The sequence below is a fragment of the Dendroctonus ponderosae genome, unplaced genomic scaffold, assembly GCF_020466585.1.
Source record: "Dendroctonus ponderosae isolate FM_Combo_2020 unplaced genomic scaffold, Dpon_F_20191213v2 Dpon_F_20191213_2, whole genome shotgun sequence".
Lineage (NCBI taxonomy): Eukaryota > Metazoa > Arthropoda > Insecta > Coleoptera > Curculionidae > Dendroctonus > Dendroctonus ponderosae.
The window spans coordinates 11,033,887-11,043,358 of record NW_026018165.1 but is presented as its reverse complement, the minus strand read 5'-3'; the positions used below and the strand labels follow the sequence as shown (position 1 = coordinate 11,043,358).

Sequence of the window (9,472 nt, the reverse complement as noted above, 5' to 3'; positions counted from 1 at the left end):
ACTGCTTGAAGATTGAAACGTTAATATCCAAGAGTTTAAAACATTGTATTGTAGTAATGCAAACAAACACATTAAAGTTATAAACAACTGTATAATACACAAGTTTAGTTCATATCACTGATTGTTTTCCACATTTTGTTGGTTCTCATTTCTGCCATTATCCTCTGCAATTTCGCGGTTGCCCCAATCAAAGCCACCAGGATTATCTTCGGGTAGTCTTTGATAATCACCAGTCTCAGGTAATTCGTCCAATAATAGTTTTCTTTGAAAAATAATTCAATATCATGCCTATGTTATCTAATTGTATTAAATAATATTTTTAATTCTGTTTCAGTTTATATACGGGGTGACAAATTTTTCAACTCTAGAAGACTGATGGAGGGAGAGTACGTGGATAAATATTGTGTCTTTTGAGTCTTAAACTTTAAAGAACTAAATAAAATTAAATAAAACAGTTTCAGCGAAAAAATTCCTGGATGGTCCGTAAATTAAGCCAAAAAACACACAAAGTTTGAGGGAAATCACCATTTTCAGGCTAGATTTTGGCTGGTGTTGAAATAAAAAAAACATATTTTTTATATTTCTTTGTTTTGAAGAAACTTTATCAGGTGCACAATTTCTGGGAAAACCACGCACAAACCGAAAAAGAATTACACTAAACAACGCGTCAAATAGAAACCAATTCGCTCACAGCATTCAGAATGTTTTTAGTTTCAAAGTTACTACAAATTTGTCAGGGTAGCGTTACTTTTGTTGAGCAGATTAGTTCTCCATATATGGATAGAGAAAGCTTATTATGACATTCCCCGTATAATCGTCCATTTTTCAAGTGGCAATAAATGCTAAACTTGATCTTTAGAGATCCGCTCACTCTTTACGTAAACTCCCAACAAATCCCTCAAATAGAATTGCCAATTTTAATCACCCTGTATATGTAACTGCAACTGTTGTGGAAATTTTATTTCCGATGGGACATTTTGCAGTTATGTTCGCAAATTACAGGTAAATGTGTTAGTATTCAATAGGAGAAGAAAAACAAATTGAAGACTATACTTACAATACATTGGGTGTTTTCAAGATTTTGAATCCGCCTCTTTGATTCGGAAAAACATCTTCCAAAAAATAGTAAATATGTCCAACAGCTATTCCCATTAAGTCCACGTAAATGGCGTTTCCAAGCAGAACGGAAAACGCCACCAAAACCCATGGCAAGTACGGGGCCTTGACAAAAAAAAATGTAAGGGTAAAGAAAATATTGAAATTGTTCTCAATAATACTATACTATTAAAACACATTTGCTTTAGCTGGGTGCTACCTTATCAAAAGTTATTTATGATACTAAAATATTGTCGGTTTTATTACGGAGATGGTGGGAATAGTAATAGATTAAACACTTACCTGGAAATTCAACAACCCGAAAAAATTCATTCTAACAAAAAGATTTCTTCTTGACCATACATATACTAGCATAATCGTAAAGGCCTGCCCTAGGAATAAAATGTTTACGAAAAATGCAATAATCTGAGACATAATTAAGGAAATCATTACCAATATAGTTACAGATCAGTTTTAAATGCATCAGGCCTACTTATTTGAAAAATATTCCCTTTATATAAACACGACTAAATTAATTTTGTCATGTGTGAATGAATTTTTTTAAAGTTGTTTATCGCTTAAAACCAATTATTTTACACATATTTACATTTATTTGCACTTTCATAATATTGTTTATTTTTGTCCGAATCAACTTTGATGATTTAGAGTATTAAACTGACTTCTTTGTTACTGCCAACTACACAGTGTGCCACAGAGAGAAGCTGGAATGGAACTTATGTTATTTTTCTAACAGAGCACAAAATTCATAAGTATTTAAGTACATACTCTAGCATGGCTTAAAAAGGATACAATCAGCAATGTTGCACCAAATAAAAACATCATAAAAAAATCTGATGACTTGTTCCTAAAGGACCCTTCTTCCAACATTCGACAGTACCGATACGTAAATATCATTGTAAACAGGAAATTGAAGCCAAATGTGCCAAAAAATAGAAACGTTGTGACTAGCCTCCATATTTGCCCCTTTAAAATTAATATAGGGTTGAAATACAGTTGAAATGGCGATGCCAGTTCTAGTTGCTGGAATAAAAACAGGATTATTAAATAGTTATTAGCAAAGTACACATCTACTGTTTTCATTCTATGCGCGAATAAGGTCAGAATCTCGGTACGGTTCTAGCGAGGTTTGGTTCACAGAAAAATGGGAGGCAAATTGGAAATGACGGAGATCGATTAATAGAACGGTATCAAAGCTACGCCTTCCTAGTAAAAACACATTAAACTGTCCAAAACTTAAAATGTATCCATCTGTATCATTTTAATCAAACTGTGGGCAGTGAAGGCTGTAAGAGGTGCTTATTTTAAATTATTTGTTTGCAAGGCTTAAGATGATATCAAAGATTAGTCAGGTAAAGTAAGTTAGGCTTTTATGATACTTTGTAATACAACTTCTCACTGAAATTGAGTTTGGACACTGAAACAATTCTTCGCGATGTAGTGTTCTCGAAGAATGGATTTAATCGTGAAAACAGTCAACTAGGAAAATGTTAAGATTGATAGGAAAGGATTGGGAAATAATCTAAAAAATAATATTCAGGACACATTATGAGAAAAATAAATCCAAGATTTTGGTTTAGCTGTGGCTCACTGCATCTTTTCAAGACAGCAATACATAAAAGTGATTATAGCTAATACTCAGAATATAGCTGGTTGAATATTTGGAGCCATTACTCCAGAATGTTTCTTTAAAACGAGAATAATTGCATCTTAAACTTGCTGCTCAGAGATATTATACCACTGAACAACTGAACTAGTTACTCAGAAGCTTAATAAAACAGTTGTTCGGGGCAAAAGCAACAAATAAAACTAATACTTCATGTAATCACTTAAAGACTGAAGCAGATAAGCAGCTACTTTTAAACTCCAAATATTCCTATATGAAAGGACACGTAATAAAGGAATTAGAACTTGAACATATACGAATTACTATAGTTAAAACACTTACTACAGCCAAAGTTGTGATAACACAAGCGGTTGTATAGGCCCTTGTAATAGGAGGAGTATTCAAATACTCATTTCTTAGTGTCTGATAAGCCATGTTTTCTCTAAACTATAATTGTACACGTGATTAAGTTTTGGCAATATTTGGATCACAACATTGCAACTCGAATTAGTTCCCCTTTGTGTTGCAGTACAATAATTATCACTTTTTATGTCGTCTTTGGCCACATCAGTTCAAAACAAACTTATTTGAGTTTATTGGCCAATGTCACTATTGTCAGTGTCAATAGTTTGATAATCTGTGATGTCACAAGTGCTACGGAAACCTTTTCTTTCTGGTTCTATACATGACTCGGTCTAGAAGTATCTCTTTCTAACTTATCGCTTACAAGCGAAAGACTGCTAGACTCAGACCCGTGAAACCGCGACGATCACGTTAGATAGTAAGTCACTTATTTTGAGAAGAGAAGAATTTTCTCTTCTCTAACCCCCACTTTGAAGTCGACTGAGACATTTGCATAGATCAGAAAAAAATTCAATTAATTTCTTAAAATTATTCAACATAAATGATTGGTAATCGTCACATTTATAATTGGAACCATACTCGTAGGCAGATTTCAACCAGTGTTTCAAGTAGCATCCTTGTCCGCTCCAGGTATTATTCATTAAATTAGACTTGTTCGGATCAATTCAAGTTCAGTTTGATTTGAGTAAAGGAGAAAAATGCAGCTGATATTAAAATGCCTGAATGGTAGCAGTTCGTCAATGGATGTAGACCACAATACTTTGATATTAAATGTAAAGAAGAAAGTAGAAAAGGACCTGAAAATTCCCGTCTGGCAACAAACACTAATATTTATGGGATCACCACTGCAAGAAGACAAAATAATTGGCGATTACCCCAAAATTAAAGATGGCACAAAGTTGTTTATTATTGTCAAGAAACCTGAAAGTTTCCAAGCAGTCCTAAACAAATTTCTTCGAAAATATTACTCGGAGGAACAGTGCAAAACTATAGTGAAGGAATTTATGAAGAACTTTGAAGCAACTGTAAACAATCTGAGCTTAGATGATTTGGAAAGAATGGCAATTGCAAATTTGAACGAGCAATGAGTAATTTAATCTACATGCATAATATGTATTAACAATATTTCGTATTTATAAATGATTAAGTCATATTAAATGAAAATAGTAACTTTATTTGAGTTTTACAACTATCAACCGATAATACATTTCATTTTTGCACTATTAGAAAGTGCTGGTGCAGTGCTAAATCAAAAACTGTTCTTACTACAAACAAACGATTAATCTGCTAGTCACAAATTCGAACACATTCTGAGAGTATAAACATTTTCTCAGACTATTACATACTCAGTGTTACACCGTATTTGCAACAGTTTTTAAATTCTTTATTTACTAGCAGAGTGAAAGTTACATTACTTTATAAGCTCAATAAATTAGACATCACGTAAATATTAACTATTAGTCAAACTGTGTGATAACAGACAACAAAGGTTATACACTTTAAATATCTTGTGTTTTTATAGATTGTGAATTTATCTTAACATTTTTTCAGTCATGCAAACATCTAGCATGTCGAATTATCTATCAGCCTGGTGTCAATTCAGTCAGAATTGGCATCACCCATGATAGATGATTCGGCATGAAAGCATGGCTTGATAATTACGCAATGTTCTTTTCTTTCCTTATTAAATACAAAATTGTGAAACAGTACATAATAATTTTTACTTACATTCTAATAGCAGACTCTCAATACGTTGTATTACCTTTGCTACGAAGGTATCTAATTTAATCACAAGAACAGATATAGAAAGAGCAAAATATATTCACTTCAATCATTAGTATCCCCCAATTACAAATTATCACCTGTTAATTCCAAAAATTGAGCACAATGTTCTCTCACGCATTCGCCTTTAAAATTGAAGGCAAATTTGTAGTATGAACCATCAGCACAAACAACTGAAAAATAAACAGTAGTTTAATATTTAATAAACAATTTAAGTTCGGTAGAATAGTACAGGAATATAATTTAAATAACTTTCAAACTACACAAGGGAACATAATTTTAAATAGAATTGGTTAATGTAATACTTTATTAACACCCAATTATATCCATTCATTGGCATTCACTAGCTGGATTTAAAACTGATGTTACAATTTAATTTCACTATTATATTTTTGATTGTAGTTAAAAGTTTAAAAAAAGTTATAGAGCGAAAGGAAGAAAAACCGCACTTTTGCTTATCGAAGTACCATCTTTAAGTTCAATTGTCTCATAAGTACTGTTTTAAATTTTGCTAATTTTCATATATCACACAATAGATCAGGTTCATCCGATATATTCAAAAATAATGCCTATCCAAAAATGTCATACTTGTGAAAAAAAACTAATTAGCTTATAGGATAACAATAATACTGACGTAAAAGTGCAAAAAACAATGAAATTATTACCTCCCTAACGAAAGAATTATAAAAGTTGAGCCATTTAAGGCCCTAAATTCTGTCAACAATCATTGAAAAATTACAAAAAACTCTCTTTTTAAGAAGAACGCTTCAAATTCATTATGAATCAACAAGGTGTTTTTCAAAAATCATGTCAATATCAAAGTTGTAAATCTTCTTTTGCGTTTGAAATCGTAGAGTAGTAACTTTAATCAATTATTTTTTGCACACTATAAGCTTTTGCATATTTAACAACAAAATAAATCAAAATATAAGCAATCAAATTTAACACTTACCAATAATAGAATTGTTATCTTGTCCAAAGGCACATATGCAAGGAGGTCCACTTGGAACAGTAAACTTGCAGAAAGACCACGTGGACGAAAAATACTTGGGCAAGAACATGGTATTCGCTAAACTTGACTGTTTATTCAGCTTCAAGTCGGCGAGGGCAAAAATGTGAATCGTGCCATGATCAGAGGACACACAAAGAAGCGTGGATGAACTGTTGAAATTTATACAGTAGATATTTGCCTAGAAAAAAATCAATTTTCGTTTTTACGTTACCGATGATAACTATACACTTTTTTAAAATAATAAGTTAACTATATATTTTCAATAGGGTAAATTGCTGCAGTTATAATGTTGACTGTTCTTACTTGATGTGCACCTCTACGAAGTTCATGAAGTTTTTCACCAGATGCTGAATCAAAAATTCGAATCAAAGTCCCTTTTTCACTAGCAGTAGCCAATCGAGTGCCTTGCAAGTTCAGGGAAATGCAGCTAATGTTGGCTTCATGTGCAGCTATATCCATAGGGGACCTCTCTGTGTTAGCCAGATCTATAAGCTTAAAAACACACAAAATATGAATTGCAAAAAGTAAGACATTTAAAAAAAACCTTATACTTAATATTAATTGATGTTCAATCTAAAATAGGTCCACATGAAAAGGAGGACTGAACTTTTATATCGCGCTTTACGTAAAAATGCAGACTTGTACAATTCTTTGTGCTAAAGTTGACGTAGCATCTACATGAGAAGGTAAATAAATAATAAGCAATTTTTTAACTTTATTGTATTGTTTCCTGCGAAATGTTATATAAATAGGGAAAACGTCTAAAAGTGTGAGTGATGACTTTTACAGCTAAGATAGGATCAAACATTAAAAAATAATTGTTAATAATACAAATTTTGAACTTGAGCTAATGTCTACGAAATGAAGACAAAATATGTTTTCCACGTTTTGCTCAAACTGTGAGGTATTTAAAAAAATGCAGCATTTATATTATTAGAGTTATTAATAGTATGTATTATTTAGGTATCACTAGCTAAAAGTTATTTAATACTTCTTTAGTACCTTAATACCTAGTTTTCAAAGCAACTAACCTGCACATATCCAGTTTTCCTGCCAGGAAACGCCAAGATAGAGTTATTACTATTTGGACATAAAACACAGAGACCTTTAGGATTTGAACTCGTCTCAAATACATGTATTTGCGTGGGAATTTGTGTAAACGTATACACTTTAATAACACCATCTAAAATAACTACAATTCTGTCTCTTCTCAAGCGAACACCAAGTACAGGATCGTTGAATTCAAGATAGATTGGTGTAGCTTTGAGGAGATCATCCCAAATCATGACCTGAAAGTAATCATCTAATTGATTTAAATTTAATATTTGTGACAATACAAAGTACTTTACCCTATTGGGAGGGTACAGGGGCTTGTCGCCGCCGCCCACAAGGGCCAAATAATTACATCTAAAGAGCATTTCTACATGGCTCAACCCTCCATCATCGAAATCTTGACGAACTTTTTCTTTCAAAGGATCACAGTTGTATATCCTAAAGCCTGTGCTTGTTGCACATGCAAAACAGCCTAAAATTTATCAAATTAATTCTGTGCTAATCCCAGATGGATCAAATGTGTTATATGAATATGATGGAACATTGTGTTTACTTTGACTTCGAATCAAGAGAATTCTTTGGAGAACCTACCTTGATCTTGATTGAACCCTACAGACAAGAGACCGTTACCATATTGACTATTTGTTCTAAGGTTCATTTTTGTAAGTCGGATAATTCCTTTAAATATAAACAATTTACATGTTAAAAATATGGCGTTATCAATCTATTTTATTTAACCTCACTATCATAGATAAAGACTGAAATGTGGACTGAGTATGTAGTCACAGAACATACCCCCTGGGGGGATATTTTGTGTATGTAGTCTGTGGTGGACTGAAAGAAGAAATCACAGAAAATCCCCCCTTAGACTTGAAACTGAAATGTTAAATTTTCAATATACGTTTAGCGCCCCTGACGGTGACGCGCGTGAGACGCTGTTGGAATGAGTCATTTATCTAATATTTTATTCCTGATTGCATTCACCAAATTTTATCAGGCCGAAAGCTGCAAGCTTACTAACAGTTATCAACCTAGTAAGTGTATATTTCCGGTCAATAAAGGCGATTATATGATAATATTCTATTAAATATATTGTATATACTTTCCTGAGTGTGTTTCAATTCCAAATCAAATTCATTCCTGGGATTCAGTCATTTATTGTCTCTATTTATCAATCAAAATGCGTTTCGGTGTATTTTTCCACTAGCGTCGGTCTTTATGTGTAGCGTTGTTGCTACTTTAAGCCTTGGCATGCATTTAGAGTATTAATTTTTCTAAAAAATTAATACTCCAAATGAACCCAAGAATGAATTTGATTTGGAATTAAATACATTATCACAAAATCCATTGCAATAATTTTTTGCGATTTTTACTATTCTTTAAAAATTTTTGTTTCTATTAAGTATAACACTCGGACAGATACAACATATCGCCCCATCTAGTGACGCCGCGTCTAGGGAGCATATCAACTTAGCCCAAATTAGTTACCATTCTAAGGGGGGATATTTTATGGAAGAAATAAAGCAGCCCACTCTTTCTTCGCCTTTAAATGTGAGATATAAGAACTAGGAAAGTTTTCCGGGAATCGTTTTAATAAGAATAAAATATCAGATAATTGACTCATATTCTAACCGAGTTTCACGCGCGTCACCGTCAGGGGCGTTAAACGTAAAAAACCAAATTTGTCATTTTAATTTCAATTCTAAGGGGGGACGTTCTGTGAATATCACACGGCAACAGCGCACGTAAAAAGACGTTTGTCAAAAAGCGGGAGTAAACAGTTTGTTGTCAATATGCATTCGTTTTTAAAATCTGGAAAACTTGGAGAAGCCGGTAGCAGTAATTCCCCCACTTCTGGCAGTGCAAAGAAGAGGCTTAAGAAATTACAATGGGTGGAAAAATACAGGCCCAAAACCGTGGAGGATGTTGTAGAACAAAAAGACGTGGTGGCTGTATTAAAAGAATGTATCTCGGGGGCTGATTTGCCCAATATGTTGTTTTATGGCCCTCCTGGAACGGGAAAGACTAGCACTATTTTAGCAGCAGCACATCAGCTGTTTGGAGATTTATACAAAGATAGAATTTTAGAGCTTAACGCCTCAGATGAAAGAGGTAAGTAAATATATAAGGTTTTACGAAAATGGTAAGGTTTACGAGTTGAATATTACCACCCCCCTTTTCTCATATGCATATGAAATCACTTAATTCGTTCCAAACCTTTATAAGTATGTAGAGACAGAGGCAAGATTTTGAAAATCTAAGGGGCTCGAGAATTTTGAAACATCTCATAAATGTTTATAAATATTTAGTCAGTCGTTGAGACTTTTTCGATCGCTTTTTGCGAGCACCGTTTTTCAGCAATAGAGTTTTATCCGAAATTCTTAACCTTTAGAAAGCCAGAAGCAAATGTGATCAGCTTTTTTTTACAAACTTTTTTTTGTGTATTTAGCCTCAAAAATTTTTGTCTTTAAAAAAGACAGAATTTCCTCACGTCTTTTATTACAGATTGATAAATAGTGCTCCTGTTTCGCAATAAGAACGAA

General features: G+C 33.0%; 5 protein-coding genes and 1 long non-coding RNA gene across 6 annotated transcripts in view; 4 read left to right on the top strand and 2 right to left on the bottom strand.

Moving 5' to 3' along the window:
* Nucleotides 1-9,472, top strand: part of LOC109546301 — a 520,465-nt gene that overhangs the window by 318,171 nt on the left and 192,822 nt on the right. The gene's annotated exons all lie outside the window — the stretch shown is intronic.
* Nucleotides 27-3,379, bottom strand: LOC109536803 (derlin-2). Its single transcript, XM_019903192.1, has 5 exons — nucleotides 3,062-3,379; nucleotides 1,906-2,136; nucleotides 1,399-1,521; nucleotides 1,058-1,221; nucleotides 27-262 (listed from the first exon to the last, which is right to left on the bottom strand). Exons 1-5 carry the CDS (start codon nucleotides 3,152-3,154, stop codon nucleotides 115-117), a joined length of 759 nt encoding a protein of 252 aa, XP_019758751.1. The 5' UTR covers nucleotides 3,155-3,379; the 3' UTR covers nucleotides 27-114.
* Nucleotides 3,471-4,257, top strand: LOC109536804 (ubiquitin-60S ribosomal protein L40). Its single transcript, XM_019903193.2, has 2 exons — nucleotides 3,471-3,712; nucleotides 3,774-4,257. Exons 1-2 carry the CDS (start codon nucleotides 3,624-3,626, stop codon nucleotides 4,168-4,170), a joined length of 486 nt encoding a protein of 161 aa, XP_019758752.2. The 5' UTR covers nucleotides 3,471-3,623; the 3' UTR covers nucleotides 4,171-4,257.
* On the bottom strand, nucleotides 4,236-7,760 carry LOC109536800 (WD repeat domain phosphoinositide-interacting protein 3). Its single transcript, XM_019903190.2, has 6 exons — nucleotides 7,521-7,760; nucleotides 7,226-7,401; nucleotides 6,908-7,165; nucleotides 6,180-6,368; nucleotides 5,817-6,054; nucleotides 4,236-5,037 (listed from the first exon to the last, which is right to left on the bottom strand). Exons 1-6 carry the CDS (start codon nucleotides 7,585-7,587, stop codon nucleotides 4,931-4,933), a joined length of 1,035 nt encoding a protein of 344 aa, XP_019758749.1. The 5' UTR covers nucleotides 7,588-7,760; the 3' UTR covers nucleotides 4,236-4,930.
* LOC125503513 lies at nucleotides 6,312-6,589 on the top strand. Its single transcript, XR_007280932.1, has 2 exons — nucleotides 6,312-6,400; nucleotides 6,459-6,589. It is a non-coding gene; the product is annotated as an uncharacterized LOC125503513 (long non-coding RNA).
* The window catches only part of LOC109536798 (replication factor C subunit 4), a 3,292-nt gene continuing 2,469 nt past the window's right edge, over nucleotides 8,650-9,472 (top strand). Inside the window, exon 1 of the mRNA XM_019903187.2 lies at nucleotides 8,650-9,041. Within this exon, the coding sequence (XP_019758746.2) occupies nucleotides 8,723-9,041 (319 nt within the window). The 5' untranslated portion in view covers nucleotides 8,650-8,722. The remainder of the gene's footprint in view (nucleotides 9,042-9,472) is intronic.